This window comes from Brienomyrus brachyistius, chromosome 15, assembly GCF_023856365.1.
Source record: "Brienomyrus brachyistius isolate T26 chromosome 15, BBRACH_0.4, whole genome shotgun sequence".
Taxonomy (NCBI): domain Eukaryota; kingdom Metazoa; phylum Chordata; class Actinopteri; order Osteoglossiformes; family Mormyridae; genus Brienomyrus; species Brienomyrus brachyistius.
The window spans coordinates 266609-286288 of NC_064547.1; the positions used below are offsets into that span (position 1 = coordinate 266609).

At 40.0% G+C, this 19680-nt stretch overlaps 1 protein-coding gene across 1 annotated transcript; it reads right to left on the reverse strand.

Annotated features, from left to right (window-relative positions):
• Positions 1–1816: 1816 nt before the first annotated feature.
• LOC125708507 (uncharacterized) lies at positions 1817–6222 on the reverse strand. The gene is made up of 2 exons (XM_048976076.1): positions 4167–6222; positions 1817–3423 (listed from the first exon to the last, which is right to left on the reverse strand). Exons 1-2 carry the CDS (start codon positions 4172–4174, stop codon positions 2712–2714), a joined length of 720 nt encoding a protein of 239 aa, XP_048832033.1. The 5' UTR covers positions 4175–6222; the 3' UTR covers positions 1817–2711.
• Positions 6223–19680: the final 13458 nt, after the last annotated feature.

Here is a 19680-nt window from a genome sequence, read left to right on the forward strand (position 1 = left end):
AAATGAATTAGTCTTTTTTTTCCATGTGAGCATCCTCCTGCAGCCTTTAAATATGAAAAAGTGGCTGATGGATGGACTTCTGAGTGAAACTCATTACCCCAAATTTTCTTAAATTGGCTTATATATTTACAACATGGTGACTGCAACAATAATACACCTACGACTGTGGTGTTCTACCTAGAGCACCACTAGAGGGAGCTCACACATTCTATTGTACTTGCCACAGTAACAACAGTGATGTATAGGAACAGTTAGAAGCCGGTAATTTATATATAAAAAATGTAATTTCATTAATCTGAATGGGTGGGCCCAGCTGTCAATCCCACCCAGGCCTATCCATAGCTCCGCCTCTGTGTCAGTCCATCTCTTTGCAGTCCAAGTTGTACATCTACCAATCTGGACAGCAAATTTACAACCGTTCTGTTTCGGTGGTTATATTTAAGGAATGTCACATTAGTAAATTCACGCTTTACATGAACATCTGAAATGGGCAGAGACAAAATCTGCAGTACAGGCAGACCAATGTCTTTAAAACTCCTTTTTCCTTCAGCACCCTCATACTGCAAAACCTCAATCCAAAGTTCTCCATGTTGTTCATCTCTGTGAAACTGCAACAGGAGAGCTCTCTCCACTGGTTTTCTAATTCACCAAGGGAACAGGAAAGGCCCTCTTTTGGTAGGCTGCCTACTGCAGGTAATCTTACCCGGGGATGTAGCATCTCCAGCTTACTCAAGTGACTCTGGAAGTCGCATTTGATACTGTGTCCGGAAGCAGTCCATGCTGCGCTTAGGAATGACGTCTGTTTCAGTGTAGAATTGACTGTAAATTCCTAGCAAAAAAAACTGCCAGAAAAGTATTGCAAAATTGCTGTTAATCACTGTAAAACCCCCAGCTCCATGGGTGTCCCTACAGGTGGCTGCCCTTTGCTGCCAGGCTTGCTGTCACCTTCGTCTGTGCCCATGTGTCAAGTAGGGCAAAATGGGGTAGGTGAAAATAGAATTTCCCCAAGGGGAGTAACAAAGTACCTTCATTTCATTTAGAAAAGAATTCCAAAATGTCTTTTACAGGTTTTGTCGTATGTAAATTACAGCAATTGTCTTTTTTAAACAGAAAAATAACAATTAACTGTAATCTAGTTTAAAATGTTATGTATTCTATTCAAATTATTGAAGTTACCTGCCAACTGGAATTGGCAAATACTATTGATTCCAATGAAACATTTGAAACCACAAAATCACATGAAGAAAACGTACGCTGACCGTTACTGAAACGACCTGGTATCTGTTTCATACCTCACTTTACAACACACAGGACTTTTTTTTAACAATTTAAAGGCACAAGTTATTTTACGTCATGGCCAAGCCACCTTTGCTAGTTTAATGGCAGAAAAATAGTCAAAGCCAGGCGCCTGGTCCACAAGGGATGTACTCAGTCACTGCTGTGTTTATGCTTTAAACATGCTATAAACTAATTTTTTCTAACATTTTCTTTAAGAGCTAGGTGCACTTGCACCTTGGTGGATTGCTATTATATTTGTGGATTTGCCAGGTAGAAGAAAAGAATGCTTCTCTACAGAGATACAGAAACAAATCTGCTTGTACACAATGTGAAAGCGTTTGAGCAGACCATCTACAACAACAGCAGGATTCCACCAAAGTAGAGGTCTGCATTCCTGTAGAATCCATGGCAATTAAGTGCAGGGCAGGACAAACTTTCATTTTTGAATGCAGGAGCACAAGGGAAGTGACTGATATGCTCGCAGTAAAAAGAATGAAACAAGTGCTTTTTGTTATCAAACAATTATTTATTTGCATGAGTAAATAGAAAATTACACAACAAAGTATAGCACGATATCACAACATTACATTGTCTCAAAGCGCTTTAGAGCACCCCCACCCAAAGCCCCCAGTGAGTAAGCCATAGGCGACAGTGGCAAGGAAAAACTCCCTAGAAGGAAGAAACCTTGGGAGGCACCAGACTCAAAGGGGAAGCCCAAACCTCCAGGGGCCGGCAGGGAGAGTGAAAAACACACACATCAGATAACTGCAACAGGTATTCTTCTACATATCCTATACATATGCATGGTACAGTGGTTAGCACTGTTGCCTCACACCTCTGGGAACATTTATCCATTTTCTAAAACCGCTTCTCCTGTTCAGGGATGTGGGGATCAATTTGCCTTTTGGAACAGGCGGTCAGATGGATCCCAGAGGCTACAGGCACGAGGCAGGGAACAACCCAGGATGGGACACCAACCCATCACAGGGCAGGCTCACACACACAGATCATTCACACACACACACAAACACACACACAAAAACTCACCATTCATTCACACACCATTCATAAACACCATTCACACACCAGTCACTCACACAGCATTCACTCACACACACACCATTCATAAACACCATTCACACAGCATTCACTCACACACACCATTCATAAACACCAGACACACACCAGTCACTCACACACCATTCACTCCCCATTCACACACACATAGACCATTCACATACACCATATACTCACACACACCATTCACTCACACACGCCATTACCACTCACACATGCCATTACCTCACACACACCATTCACACACCTGTCACTCACACACACCATTCACTCACACCATTCAATCACCATTCTCATACACACACACACACACACCACTTACACACACCATTCACACCCATCATTACCAAACACACTCACATACCATTGACATATACCACATTCCCATTTGATGTGGACACCTTCACACTGCCTGCTTCTAGATTATTTATGTTCAGGTGTTCCACTAATTTGTCCACTTTAGTTCCAGCAATTTCCCAATTAAGAGCATTCAGCTGGAATTCACTGTCTACAACCTCTATCTCCACATCCATAATTTCCAATTCAAATTCTGAATTAAAACCCCTCTCTGCAGTCTCCTCCAATTTGACCTCTCCAATTTGTATTTCGACAATTTCAAATTTATCATTTACACCATCTAGCTCAAACTGGCAGAGGTCGACCACTACGGCTCCTATTTTCAGCCTGTCTTGGTGGTCATCTGCAGGCTTTATGGAGACTGTCCTTTCATTTAACAGAAAAACCTCTAACCCATGCATGTCTAACCCCTTATCCCTCCCAGGCTGGTTGATGGGTGGAGTTGCTGGGGAGCACTCTTCTTCACCCCAGCAGATGATCTCATCCCACTTGTCCCAGGCTGCCCAATACACATCATCCGTCCAGCTAACTGCCTTGGCAATTGGCTTTCGGGTGTGTGACACGATGGAACGGTCAGCCTGGTCAGAGGGTGATTCTGCTGGGGAGCACAGCTCTTCCTCATCTTCCCAGTCAATCACTTCCATCCACTTGTCCCAAGTTGCCCAGTATCGATCGTTGCTCCAGCTGACAGCTTTTGCAATTCGTTTGTTTCTGAATGAGGAAAAACACACAGGCAATACAATAGAGCTGTCAGTCACTCCTGGCACATGGAATTCAGTTCTGCACTGACACCTTCGCAATGAACAACTGCATTATAGCATAGGAAACTAGTTAACTTTCACATACAATTTACATATAATCAAGAAAGAAGCCTGGAACAATTTTAAATTTTACTAAATGGCAATATACTGATTTTAGTCACCAAACAAACTTTTCAGGTCTTGCTTCACTACTTTTATCTGTGTTTGTTGCAATACATCTGCCCTCTCCTGGTCTGCTGGAATATCATTGCTGTAGGCAGCACCGAGCGCAACCACCCGCATCCTCTTCCGAATGCAACATGAAAGCGCGGGAAAGCGCACGTGCAAAAGTGAAATATCATCTAGACTTTGCGGCACAGGAAACTAGCCGACTTGCACATAAAATTTAAATATAACCAACACAGTAGCCCGCAACAATATTCACTTTATTTAAAAGCAATGAACTAATTTACTCACAAGCAAGCGCAATTATTTACTTAAGCGCAGTAAAGCGCACGCGGAAAAGCGAAATATCAACTACACTTTGCGCATAAAATTTAAATATAATTAACATTGTACCCCGGAACAAAATCACTTTATTTAAAAGCAATATACTGACTTTACTCACCAAACATATTTTAATATACATGCAAATTTGACAGACACTAAATAAGAAAAATTATCCGATAAAATGGGAGCAGAAAAGCAACGTACCTCGTCATCTTGGTGCAGAAAACAAGTGAAGCTGCGTCTTTCAAACCGGCAGCGTCCCACGTGCCGAAGAGTCAAATGTAATCAAGCAACACGGCCCACACAATTAAATAATAACATCATAATAATTATAGCTCTTGTATAATTATTCTATATATTATTCTATAATTAGAGGAACAGACTTTTATAAGTTAACTTGTTCACCGAGAATAGTATACAACACCGTAAGCATATAACCCTTAAAGGATGATTAATTAAAATTCGCACATTCATCCTGCATAACATAAAACAATGACTTAAAGAGACTTGATATGAAATGAACGCTACTGTCCGAGGGCATTTATCTCCACAAATCGCTATGTAACATAATGTCTTAAATACTCAGATTTTCAGAATGACAGAATCTTAACATTTAAAACTTTGTTTTGCGATACCGATACGTAGTGATATTGGTATGTGGAACAACGTTATGTTACACACGCCTCCCACAATTCAAGAAGCTGTAGTTAGATTAAGAGCGTATTCACAATTTACCCGTTTGCCTTTTACCGTGACTGAGCACGATCCCCCACCCCAGCTGGTCTGCATTCCCCACATTGCAATTAACGATCCTGGCCTCAGCGCTTTTGTTACCGTGGGACTTTGTTATGTTGAAGAAAACATTAGAAGGGAACTTCTGTCGCACAACTGAATGAAATTTATGATTAATGCATGGCAGCATTCTCCAAGTACAGTGGGACGGACTCCCCAACGGACCGAGAGTGCTTGTGATGTAAAATACACTAAGATAATTCAGTTCCTTTAAAGAGCGGTTCTTTTAATACTCTGTATTATAATTTTCGTGTGCTGTCCCCTTAAAAAGCATATCACCAGTATTCCTTATTCAAATTGTCCCATTAAAAACTACAGTCCCCAAACGTCAAATTGCATGCTTCTGCATGTCACCTACACTTCAGACTTCATCCTCAAAATCAAAGCAGTATTAACACAAGCGACATGTGCCATCACTTAAAGCCAATGTAACTTTTTTAAAATAAAGTCTGTTTCAACTGGATTTTTACCTAAGTAAAACAACCATTTTATGTTCTATTTATCTTAAAACTACTGAAACAAATAATTGGCTACAATGCAGTTCCGCTGTTTTGTTTGGCACCGTAAATTATGTCCTGCATTCTGTGGAAAAAAATGAAGGCTGAGGAATGTTACGTAACACAGTTAAAATGCAAAAGTTCTCTCTGGTGTAATTCACTGCATAAAACCATGGTCTTAAGTGTGGTGTCTTCTTCATAACACTCCCTGACTTTTGTATCCGTGACCATGAGATAGGGTGGGCTGCTTTTCTTCCTTCATTTTACTAGTGTTCCTCCCTTTCCTCCCAGCCTTGGCTGGTGGTTCAGGCAGCATCACCTTCTTTTAATGGACCCAGGTGTCATTTATTTTGAAGTGCAGAAAATGTTCTAGCAGAGGTCTTAGACAATTTCTGAATTACACAGAACTCTGACTTCTTCTGAAGCTGTGAGAAATTGTTCATCTGTAATTGTTGCATTGATATTTGTTGATGTGCGTGTGCCCTCCTTGAGCAGTAAAGGGGAGATCACATGCAGAGCTTTTCTTAGTCTAAATAAAAATAAAATATTCTCTTCATATAGTCTGGAAGAGCCAATTAGTTATTTCTAGAAAAATAAATAGAGCCAATGAAGGAACCAGATGTCACAGTAACACAGGTCACTGTCTGTGGTGCTGGGTGTTGGGCTGGCGCTGAAGAAATAGGATAACTGGCCAAAGTGTCCGTGTGCCTCCACTGATTACAGGACATTAGTTAACAGTAATTAGCAATCACTTATAGTTCTCATTTATAATGATGTAAAATTATAAATATATATATATATATCCATCCATCCATCCATTTTCCAAACTGCTTATCCTACTGGGGCGCTGGGGTTCCTGAGCCTATCCCAGTTCCCAATGGGCACGAGGCAGGGAACAACCTAGGATGGGGGGCCAGCCCATCGCAGGTCACACTCACATACCATTCACTCTCACATGCACACCTATGGGCAATTTAGTAACTCCAATTAGCCTCAGCATGTTTTTGATTGTGGGGGTACACCGGAGTACCCGGAGGAAACCCCACGAGGACACGGGGAGAACATGCAAACTCCACACACATGTAATCCAGGCAGAGACTCGAACCTGGGTCCCAGAGGTGTGAGGCAACAGTGTTAACCACTGCACCACCATATATATATATATGTAAATATATATATATATATATATATATATATATATATATATTATGGACAAAATATAATCGTGATTTAATGTATCCCTTCTGCTCTTAAAAAAGCGCAATATGTCTGAATGACGAATATGTCTATTACGTTTTAATAATCTTGTTAATATTTGTTTACCTTTTTTTCTGTAATCACTCTATGTTAAAGCAATTTTTAAATCTAGCTGTGAAATTGATGATGCTGTTGTTATTCTGACTGTCTGAACATAAGTGAGGGGATGGATGCACTATTCTATGGAGGCCTCTGAAGAGAATAAATTATCCCAATATTATATTGAGAGAGATGATTAAATCAGAGCTAGATAAGATTTTAACAACTCTGAGCTATTAGTTAAGTTCTTCCCAAATGAGTTTGATGGGCCGAAAGGCCTCCTCTAATTTGTAAATTTCTTATGTTCTAAGACATACAGTACTGTGTGAAAGTCTTAGGCAGTCCAAAGAAATGTTTAAAGCTGTTTATCTGGGTAGCAAGTGTACTTTGACTTAGAATAAATGACACAATTTAACATTAGAACATGTGCAAATTAAGAGTAACACAATAAAAACTAGTAATAACTTCTTCTGTTTTCTAAAGCGTTACTGATATCTAGTTGGATGGCTAGATGAACACCGCTTCAGTTCCCAAACTTCTCCCCAGGGGCACCTCAGCCGTTCCATGATTTTGTTAAATTTCACCAACAGCTCAATTAAATAATTAATTATACTGGTTTAAAAAGTCAGTGACAGATTGACTAGCTGTACTGTATGAGGTGTGCTAGTGGCCAAGTCAAAAAATACATGGCTGCACTGGATGGTCGTTACAAATACTAGGATGATTTTAGCAGAGGTTCTGAAATGGCTAAGCTGACACACTTTGACAGGCATAATGTAGCTGAAGTTCAGCCTGTAGCTGAAGACCCTGCCCCACTGCAGAAGTTCAAGGGAATTCTGCTTTTCCTTCTCCATCACTTCCTGGATGGCCTCTTTCGAAGACCTCTTCATGCACACCCTAGCCAGATGCACTGAGAGGCTTGGCTGTGTCTTCTTGCACACGGGGCAGAGCAGGAAATGCCTGCTCGAAGCACTGGGGATAAAATAAAATTTAAAAAAGTCATAAATAAAGATTAGATTTGATTCATTACTTTTAGTTGAATAAAGAAACAGTCCAGTCATCATCAACACTGTTCGTTTCACAGTGGTTTGGATAAATAACATTTGCATATCCTGATGGCTCCTAGACTGAGTAAAGTACATAATCACAGCTATTGAAACATGTTAACTAATTACTTACATTTATATTAAAATAAAATTTAATTAATTAAATTAAACTTAAGCTGCTTCAAAATATTATTTTAGGTTTGTAATGTACATAATCATAGCTATTGAAACATGTTGACTAATTACTTACATTTATATTAAAATTAAATTTAATTAATTAAATTAAACTTAAGTTGCTTCAAAATATTGTTTTAGTTTTGTAATGGATGCAATTTAAGTTTTAACAATAGCAGTCAGTGGTCAGAGACTTTTGCACAGTGTCAGTAAAGTAGAACAAGTTTATCCACAATTTCTACAGATTCTAATGAAATGAACAGTCCATTATTGGGATGGCTGAGGTCCTTCACGATCTTCTTGGCCTTGGTCCAGCACCGCCTGCTGTAGATTGAGTGCAGGTCAGGGAGCTCGGTGCAGATGGTGCGCTCAGCTGATCGCACAACCCTCTGTAGAGCTCGTCTGTCCTGCATGGTGCTGTTCCCGAACCAGGTTTCCTCCCAGAGTACGTGCAGATCAGTTGCATTGGGGAGTCCATACTGTGATGCTGAGTGAGTGTAGTAGGAGTTTGAGAGATGAAACTCCTGATGATTTACTCCCTCGGCTAACTAACCAGAACAGGATCATACCAATACCAAAATTATAAGTTTATAAATGTTTTTCACTACCCTGATTCATTCAGTTATTTCTGTTTGTTAATTCCACCCCCCAAGCAAATACATAAACAAACAAACAAACAAATATTGAGGGGGGATGTGTCAGAGGTGATAGAATCAGTGGATGAATCTAAAAAAAAAAGTCATGATTTTTTTCTCTCCAAAACATAATGCACAAAAGTTAGGTAAGACATTGACATATTATGACAGTAGCATGATGCAGAGGAACAAACAGAAGGAAATATCAAACTAAACCTGAGTCAATTAGGACTAATTACACTAAATTAAGTGGAACACACAAAATACCTAAAACCACTTAATAAACAAACAACAAATATTGCATTAGATAAACTATACTGATGCCTGAGAGAAGTTGTTGTGCAAGCTGCAGCAAGTACGTAAGGCACAGGTGCAGAGACACTACATATAGTGCAAACTAATTTAAAAGTATACAGTACACACAATGATTCCTGAAAAATCAAAATACCGTGGAATACTAATGAAATACTTATCAGGATGATGATGATGATGATGATGATGATGATGATAGAAATAATAAAGAATTAGTTTAAGGTATTATGCAATTGACATGTACAATTAAAAAAGAAATTGCACCAGACATTTCCTGTGGCAAAGAAGGGTTGCTTTGTGGCATGTCGCTGACAGGATGTCATGGGCAGGAGGGTAGGCAGGCAGGGCAGCACAGGCAGAAGGGCTGGCGGGCAGCCAGAACTGTTTTGCCACTGCAGTTTGTTTTACAGTTTCATCTGCATTTGTTTCCCCAAGGTATAACAGCAGCTAATTTATGAACATGCTGCTTTTCAGAAAAGAAGTTTAATTTCCAGGAGCATGACCAGTGCACACATTTAGTGTTGACGGTTCTTTGTAAAATGGATGTCCTGTACTTTTATTGATCTGTCCGTCCGTCCATCCATCCATCCATCCATCCATTTTCTAACTACTTCTGATGAAGTTCCGGGTTCTGAGGTATCCTGAAGCCCAGGCAATATGGGACACACACACACACATAGGGTATACCTATCTTTATGGGGCGAGCTCATTCACATCTATGGGATAAATGCTAACACTAACTATGACAAGCTTAACCCCCACCCTGCCATAACCATAAGTAACCAAGCAAAATACAAGAGATTTTGCATTTCTAGTTTTTCCATAGCAGTCACAGATTTTTATAAAATTGAGTTTTCCCTTATGGGGACCAGGAAACCAGTCCCCATAAGGGAAAAAAAACGGCTATTTATCACGTTATGGGGACATTGTGTCCCCATAAGGACAGGTATACCCGCTCGCACACACACACACACACACACACACACATGCACACAGATGGATAGATAAACACAGTTACCGTGGATGTCGATCCTGTATTAATAAGACAGAACTGTCATACTTAATAGGATCATATCCCTAGTTCTACATATGCATAATTATATTTAATACAAATGACACTTTAATGTTAATTTCTACAGCTGAACAGAAGACGCTTCAGAGAGTGGTGAGGATGACAGAGAAAATAATTCTCCAGGCTCTCTCCCATCGGTTCAAGAACTTCACTACTCATGTTGCCACAATAGATCCATTAAGATCGTAAAAGATCCCACGCACCCATAAGCTGTTTGAACTTCTGCCCTCTGGTAAACGTTACCGCAGTATGCATTGCAGAACAACCAGATTTAATAACAGCTTCTACCCCCAAGCCATCAGAATACTAAACGCTAATGAACATAAGTTTATGTGAAGCCCTTCTCTCTCTTACTCTCTGCGCACCTTATTACCACAACTGGTATTAAGTTTACTTTTTATTTATATAGTGCAATAATATAATCAGGAATGGTGCGTGAGTGTGCCCTGCGATGGGCTGGCCCCCCATTCTGGGTTGTTCCGTGCCCCGTGCCCAGTGCTTCCGGGATAGGCTCCGGACCCCCCGCGACCCAGTAGGATAAGCGGTTTGGAAAATGGATGGTGGGATGGATGTATACGTAACTAACAAGGGGACTTTGCGGGTGGTTCAAGAGTATGCCCTAGGTGATACTGCTTCACTGCGTTCAGTTGGCGCTATCTGCAGACATCGTAACACTGTATGGCTCTTGTTCCGAAAAAACATCATCAAAAGAAGGAAAAAAAGAATATTTAAAGAAGACAAAAAAAACATCCAAGGGAAAAAAATTAAAAAAAAAATTATATCCGAAGAAGAAGGAAAAACATGCAAAGGAAAAAAAAAAAAAACTTTGTCCAAACAAACTTGACACTGTTGATTTAAGGACTTCAAGACACTGTAAACACAGCGGGCAGATACCTGTCCACAGTGCATTTCTGCTGATATCTTTCAGGTAAGAGCAGTGCTGATAAATGTCATCAATGAGGTAACCTTTCAAATATGGCAGTTTAAAAAATCTCCTGATATATCATGAACATTGGCTTATCAATAGTCTAAATTGAAATAATTTCTGACATAGGTTTGTTTGATGTTTAATTTTGAGTATTCCATTGGGCTGTGCAAATTAAGTATTTAATTTATAGGCACTGACAAATACTGATTTAACAAATATGTAACCTTTCTACAAAATGAACACTTGTTTGCTAGTTTGAAAATAACAGAATAAACACTGAATATTTTGTAGTTTAATTTAAAGGCACCAACATTTAAACACGGTGAAATCTTTCTTATCCAGAGTTACAATAAAAGCAAATCTGCTGAGACTGCGACTCTGTTCTCAAAACTGTAAGTTCATCAGAGGTGGAGACTTCCAGTCCACAGGGTACAAATCCAGACCAAGATTTTGTTTCAACCAACCAGTAGTATAAGAAGTCACATTTACAGAGCACTCAACTGGTTGGTTAAAACAAAATCTTGGTCTGGATTTGTACTCTCTGGACCTAAAATCTCCAGCTTTGAAGTTCATATGCAAAATAAGCCCACTATTTCACTAAAGCTTCAGGAAAGTCTGTTCAATATAGTACTGTGTTCAAAACCAAATACACAAAAAGACATTTTGCAAGCAAATCCAAACACAAGTGGACACATACACCGGTTCACACTACGCCATTCCACACTAATGAATTTACAGCACCACTGGGTAGGAATAAGGCTTGATGCGATAAACCACCTATAACATTATATATCACAGACCTGCTCAAAGAGAAGAGGCGGAAAGCATCAAGGGAAAACTTTCAGAGTGAAGGAACCAAACTGGGCAGGGAATATTGCCCCTCCCCCTGCTTCCCGTGGGCCATAGATATGGGGGCTGAACTCATATACCTGATGTCAGTGTCATGCTGAGAAAAGTTCTGTTGGGCTAAAGAGACGGGAATATGGAGGCTCATGGACTCAGTTCTTAATTAGATTGGCCCACTGGAGCGTCCCGAGGTCCCACGTGACACAGGGTATTTATGTCCCGGCCTCACCTTCTTGCGTGACGCAAGAAATAAAAATAGAATAGAAATAGAAATAAAACTTTATGTAGGTAAACTCAAAACGCCTTCACTAGTCACACTGGCTGACTATCTCAAACGATTATAAAGCAGCATTTTGAAAACTGCTTTTTTTAAATAACAGGTACAACACTTACCTTGGCTTCTGGCCAAATGCCTTTCACAGCTTGGCACTCCAACGAAACGAAATTTGTATTTCCCCCTACCTCGTTGTCCCTTCAGTTCTTCTTTTTTCCCTTTGGATGTTTTTCCTTCTTCTTCGGATATTGTTTTTTTTTGTTAAGTTTTTTCCATTTGGATGATTTTTTTGTCTTCTTTAAATATTCTTTTTTCCTTCTTTTGATAATGTTTTTTCGGAACAAGAGCCAGACAGTGTTACGATGTCTGCAGATAGTGCCAAACAGATAAGGTGCAAAGACAGACGCAAAAATAAAACGAAGCAATTAGAGCCAACCAGTTGCTCAGATGCTGCTGTAGTGATTGAAGAACCTTTATCGGAAGTTGAACTAATGTCTTTTAACATTTGCTTTCATAGCGCTGTTCTACATTAAACATTTTGAAACGAAGCAGCCGAACTCGTGCCAGCGGTACGAAACGCGTCGAAGTTTCCCGACTCGACGCTGGAAAAGGCAGGGGCCGGACTGACTGTAGGGGGCGTGGCCAGAGACAGCCTGGCCACTGTTCCAAATCATGGGTGCATGTTACAAGTCCGGAACATATTTTAACTTAGTACTAACTTAGCATCATATTTGATCTAATTCGACTGAATATTCCAGGTTTCCATCTCTCATGCATCTGGTGTGACGTGTTTTCAGACTCTCAGGCTGGCGCAAAGAAATCTTACGGCAAGTCTATTTTACACTAGTATAAACGTAAAATCAGCGACACCAAAGGCGTTGGAGTAGTTTGCAAAACCTACAGACTATTTAAAAGGTAACACAACTGTTACATAGGTTTTATATCCGTGTGTCTGGGTGTGCAGACTTGTGGCGAATTGAACGTCTGACTCCGGTCAGCTGAGCAAAGTTGGTAACCTTGGTATTGTGTGTAGGAGATTCGGTATAACTATAATTTCGTTCTCCATTTACATGCCGGAAGTGTCTTTAAGTGTTATGTAGTTTTGCCTGAAACGCAAAAATAAAAGAAAGCAATTAGAGCTAACCAGTTGCTGCTGTAGTGATTGAAGAACTTTTGTCGGAAGTTGGATTCGAACCCACGCCTTACTTCGGAGAACAGAATACACCTTACTTCGGAAGGCTGTTTACGTTGAGTCGGGCGAATGAGACCACTCGGCCATGGGGCAGTTTCCAATTAAGCCCTAAGGAGTAGGTTAAGTCCAGCCTTGGCTTCCAAGCTGACGTTTTTCTACATATGTGCTTGTGTATCATGGACAGTAAGAGGGGGCAGGCAAGGAGAGAATTTCTTTTAGATAAACATTGACTTCATTCATATTGTTATTGATTTATCGACAGACCATCATACGTTTTAGACGTTATAATAATAACACTCTATTGATCACCAAAGAGAAATTCTCTCCTTGCCTGCCCCCTCTTACTGTCCATGATACACAAGCACATATGTAGAAAAACGTCAGCTTGGAAGCCAAGGCTGGACTTAACCTACTCCTTAGGGCTTAACTGGAAACTGCCCCATGGCCGAGTGGTCTCATTCGCCCGACTCAACGTAAACAGCCTTCCGAAGTAAGGTGTATTCTGTTCTCCGAAGTAAGGCGTGGGTTCGAATCCAACTTCTGACAAAAGTTCTTCAATCACTACAGCAGCAACTGGTTAGCTCTGATTGCTTTCTTTTATTTTTGCGTTTCAGGCAAAACTACATAACACTTAAAGACACTTCCGGCATGTAAATGGAGAACGAAATTATAGTTATACCGAATCTCCTACACACAATACCAAGGTTACCAACTTTGCTCAGCTGACCGGAGTCAGACGTTCAATTCGCCACAAGTCTGCACACCCAGACACACGGATATAAAACCTATGTAACAGTTGTGTTACCTTTTAAATAGTCTGTAGGTTTTGCAAACTACTCCAACGCCTTTGGTGTCGCTGATTTTACGTTTATACTAGTGTAAAATAGACTTGCCGTAAGATTTCTTTGCGCCAGCCTGAGAGTCTGAAAACACGTCACACCAGATGCATGAGAGATGGAAACCTGGAATATTCAGTCGAATTAGATCAAATATGATGCTAAGTTAGTACTAAGTTAAAATATGTTCCGGACTTGTAACATGCACCCATGATTTGGAACAGTGGCCAGGCTGTCTCTGGCCACGCCCCCTACAGTCAGTCCGGCCCCTGCCTTTTCCAGCGTCGAGTCGGGAAACTTCGACGCGTTTCGTACCGCTGGCACGAGTTCGGCTGCTTCGTTTCAAAATGTTTAATGTAGAACAGCGCTATGAAAGCAAATGTTAAAAGACATTATGTCAACTTCCGACAAAAGTTCTTCAATCACTACAGCAGCATCTGAGCAACTGGTTGGCTCTAATTGCTTCGTTTTATTTTTGCGTCTGTCTTTGCACCTTATCTGTTTGGCACTATCTGCAGACATCGTAACACTGTCTGGCTCTTGTTCCGAAAAAACATCATCAAAAGAAGGAAAAAAGAATATTTAAAGAAGACAAAAAAATCATCCAAATGGAAAAAACTTAACAAAAAAAAAACAATATCCGAAGAAGAAGGAAAAACATCCAAAGGGAAAAAAGAAGAACTGAAGGGACAACGAGGTAGGGGGAAATACAAATTTCGTTTCGTTGGAGTGCCAAGCTGTGAAAGGCATTTGGCCAGAAGCCAAGGTAAGTGTTGTACCTGTTATTTAAAAAAAGCAGTTTTCAAAATGCTGCTTTATAATCGTTTGAGATAGTCAGCCAGTGTGACTAGTGAAGGCGTTTTGAGTTTACCTACATAAAGTTTTATTTCTATTTCTATTCTATTTTTATTTCTTGCGTCACGCAAGAAGGTGAGGCCGGGACATAAATACCCTGTGTCACGTGGGACCTCGGGACGCTCCAGTGGGCCAATCTAATTAAGAACTGAGTCCATGAGCCTCCATATTCCCGTCTCTTTAGCCCAACAGAACTTTTCTCAGCATGACACTGACATCAGGTATATGAGTTCAGCCCCCATATCTATGGCCCACGGGAAGCAGGGGGAGGGGCAATATTCCCTGCCCAGTTTGGTTCCTTCACTCTGAAAGTTTTCCCTTGATGCTTTCCGCCTCTTCTCTTTGAGCAGGTCTGTGATATATAATGTTATAGGTGGTTTATCGCATCAAGCCTTATTCCTACCCAGTGGTGCTGTAAATTCATTAGTGTGGAATGGCGTAGTGTGAACCGGTGTATGTGTCCACTTGTGTTTGGATTTGCTTGCAAAATGTCTTTTTGTGTATTTGGTTTTGAACACAGTACTATATTGAACAGACTTTCCTGAAGCTTTAGTGAAATAGTGGGCTTATTTTGCATATGAACTTCAAAGCTGGAGATTTTAGGTCCAGAGAGTACAAATCCAGACCAAGATTTTGTTTTAACCAACCAGTTGAGTGCTCTGTAAATGTGACTTCTTATACTACTGGTTGGTTGAAACAAAATCTTGGTCTGGATTTGTACCCTGTGGACTGGAAGTCTCCACCTCTGATGAACTTACAGTTTTGAGAACAGAGTCGCAGTCTCAGCAGATTTGCTTTTATTGTAACTCTGGATAAGAAAGATTTCACCGTGTTTAAATGTTGGTGCCTTTAAATTAAACTACAAAATATTCAGTGTTTATTCTGTTATTTTCAAACTAGCAAACAAGTGTTCATTTTGTAGAAAGGTTACATATTTGTTAAATCAGTATTTGTCAGTGCCTATAAATTAAATACTTAATTTGCACAGCCCAATGGAATACTCAAAATTAAACATCAAACAAACCTATGTCAGAAATTATTTCAATTTAGACTATTGATAAGCCAATGTTCATGATATATCAGGAGATTTTTTAAACTGCCATATTTGAAAGGTTACCTCATTGATGACATTTATCAGCACTGCTCTTACCTGAAAGATATCAGCAGAAATGCACTGTGGACAGGTATCTGCCCGCTGTGTTTACAGTGTCTTGAAGTCCTTAAATCAACAGTGTCAAGTTTGTTTGGACAAAGTTTTTTTTTTTTTTTCCTTTGCATGTTTTTCCTTCTTCTTCGGATATAATTTTTTTTTTAATTTTTTTCCCTTGGATGTTTTTTTTGTCTTCTTTAAATATTCTTTTTTTCCTTCTTTTGATGATGTTTTTTCGGAACAAGAGCCATACAGTGTTACGATGTCTGCAGATAGCGCCAACTGAACGCAGTGAAGCAGTATCACCTAGGGCATACTCTTGAACCACCCGCAAAGTCCCCTTGTTAGTTACGTATACATCCATCCCACCATCCATTTTCCAAACCGCTTATCCTACTGGGTCGCGGGGGGTCCGGAGCCTATCCCGGAAGCACTGGGCACGGGGCACGGAACAACCCAGAATGGGGGGCCAGCCCATCGCAGGGCACACTCACGCACCATTCCTGATTATATTATTGCACTATATAAATAAAAAGTAAACTTAATACCAGTTGTGGTAATAAGGTGCGCAGAGAGTAAGAGAGAGAAGGGCTTCACATAAACTTATGTTCATTAGCGTTTAGTATTCTGATGGCTTGGGGGTAGAAGCTGTTATTAAATCTGGTTGTTCTGCAATGCATACTGCGGTAACGTTTACCAGAGGGCAGAAGTTCAAACAGCTTATGGGTGCGTGGGATCTTTTACGATCTTAATGGATCTATTGTGGCAACATGAGTAGTGAAGTTCTTGAACCGATGGGAGAGAGCCTGGAGAATTATTTTCTCTGTCATCCTCACCACTCTCTGAAGCGTCTTCTGTTCAGCTGTAGAAATTAACATTAAAGTGTCATTTGTATTAAATATAATTATGCATATGTAGAACTAGGGATATGATCCTATTAAGTATGACAGTTCTGTCTTATTAATACAGGATCGACATCCACGGTAACTGTGTTTATCTATCCATCTGTGTGCATGTGTGTGTGTGTGTGTGTGTGTGTGTGCGAGCGGGTATACCTGTCCTTATGGGGACACAATGTCCCCATAACGTGATAAATAGCCGTTTTTTTCCCTTATGGGGACTGGTTTCCTGGTCCCCATAAGGGAAAACTCAATTTTATAAAAATCTGTGACTGCTATGGAAAAACTAGAAATGCAAAATCTCTTGTATTTTGCTTGGTTACTTATGGTTATGGCAGGGTGGGGGTTAAGCTTGTCATAGTTAGTGTTAGCATTTATCCCATAGATGTGAATGAGCTCGCCCCATAAAGATAGGTATACCCTATGTGTGTGTGTGTGTCCCATATTGCCTGGGCTTCAGGATACCTCAGAACCCGGAACTTCATCAGAAGTAGTTAGAAAATGGATGGATGGATGGATGGATGGACGGACGGACAGATCAATAAAAGTACAGGACATCCATTTTACAAAGAACCGTCAACACTAAATGTGTGCACTGGTCATGCTCCTGGAAATTAAACTTCTTTTCTGAAAAGCAGCATGTTCATAAATTAGCTGCTGTTATACCTTGGGGAAACAAATGCAGATGAAACTGTAAAACAAACTGCAGTGGCAAAACAGTTCTGGCTGCCCGCCAGCCCTTCTGCCTGTGCTGCCCTGCCTGCCTACCCTCCTGCCCATGACATCCTGTCAGCGACATGCCACAAAGCAACCCTTCTTTGCCACAGGAAATGTCTGGTGCAATTTCTTTTTTAATTGTACATGTCAATTGCATAATACCTTAAACTAATTCTTTATTATTTCTATCATCATCATCATCATCCTGATAAGTATTTCATTAGTATTCCACGGTATTTTGATTTTTCAGGAATCATTGTGTGTACTGTATACTTTTAAATTAGTTTGCAGATGTAGTGTCTCTGCACCTGTGCCCTACGTACTTGCTGCAGCTTGCACAACAACTTCTCTCAGGCATCAGTATAGTTTATCTAATGCAATATTTGTTGTTTGTTTATTAAGTGGTTTTAGGTATTTTGTGTGTTCCACTTAATTTAGTGTAATTAGTCCTAGTTGACTCAGGTTTAGTTTGATTTTTCCTTCTGTTTGTTCCTCTGCATCATGCTACTGTCATAACATGTCAATGTCTTACCTAACTTGAGGGTTTTGTGCATTATGTTTTGGAGAGAAAAAAATCATGACTTTTTTTTTTAGATTCATCCACTGATTCTATCACCTCTGACACATCCCCCCTCAATATTTGTTTGTTTGTTTGTTTATGTATTTGCTTGGGGGTGGAATTAACAAACAGAAATAACTGAATGAATCAGGGTAGTGAAAAACATTTATAAACTTATAATTTTGGTATTGGTATGATCCTGTTCTGGTTAGTTAGCCGAGGGAGTAAATCATCAGGAGTTTCATCTCTCAAACTCCTACTACACTCACTCAGCATCACAGTATGGACTCCCCAATGCAACTGATCTGCACGTACTCTGGGAGGAAACCTGGTTCGGGAACAGCACCATGCAGGACAGACGAGCTCTACAGAGGGTTGTGCGATCAGCTGAGCGCACCATCTGCACCGAGCTCCCTGACCTGCACTCAATCTACAGCAGGCGGTGCTGGACCAAGGCCAAGAAGATCGTGAAGGACCTCAGCCATTCCAATAATGGACTGTTCATTTCATTTGAATCTGTAGAAATTGTGGATAAACTTGTTCTACTTTACTGACACTGTGCAAAAGTCTCTGACCACTGACTGCTATTGTTAAAACTTAAATTGCATCCATTACAAAACTAAAACAATATTTTGAAGCAACTTAAGTTTAATTTAATTAATTAAATTTTATTTTAATATAAATGTAAGTAATTAGTCAACATGTTTCAATAGCTATGATTATGTACATTACAAACCTAAAATAATATTTTGAAGCAGCTTACGTTTAATTTAATTAATTAAATTTTATTTTAATATAAATGTAAGTAATTAGTTAACATGTTTCAATAGCTGTGATTATGTACTTTACTCAGTCTAGGAGCCATCAGGATATGCAAATGTTATTTATCCAAACCACTGTGAAACGAACAGTGTTGATGATGACTGGACTGTTTCTTTATTCAACTAAAAGTAATGAATCAAATCTAATCTTTATTTATGACTTTTTTTAATTTAATTTTTATCCCCAGTGCTTCCAGCAGGCATTTCCTGCTCTGCCCCGTGTGCAAGAAGACACAGCCAAGCCTCTCAGTGCATCTGGCTAGGGTGTGCATGAAGAGGTCTTCGAAAGAGGCCATCCAGGAAGTGATGGAGAAGGAAAAGCAGAATTCCCTTGAACTTCTGCAATGGGGCAGGGTCTTCAGCTACAGGCTGAACTTCAGCTACATTATGCCTGTCAAAGTCTGTCAGCTTAGCCATTTCAGAACCTCTGCTAAAATCATCCTAGTATTTGTAGCGACCATCCAGTGCAGCCATGTATTTTTTGACTTGGTCACTAGCACACCTCATACAGTACAGCTAGTCAATCTGTCACTGACTTTTTAAACCAGTATAATTAATTATTTAATTGAGCTGTTGGTGAAATTTAACAAAATCATGGAACGGCTGAGGTGCCCCTGGGGAGAAGTTTGGGAACTGAAGCGGTGTTCATCTAGCCATCCAACTAGATATCAGTAACGCTTTAGAAAACAGAAGAAGTTATTACTAGTTTTTATTGTGTTACTCTTAATTTGCACATGTTTTAATGTTAAATTGTGTCATTTATTCTAAGTCAAAGTACACTTGCTACCCAGATAAACAGCTTTAAACATTTCTTTGG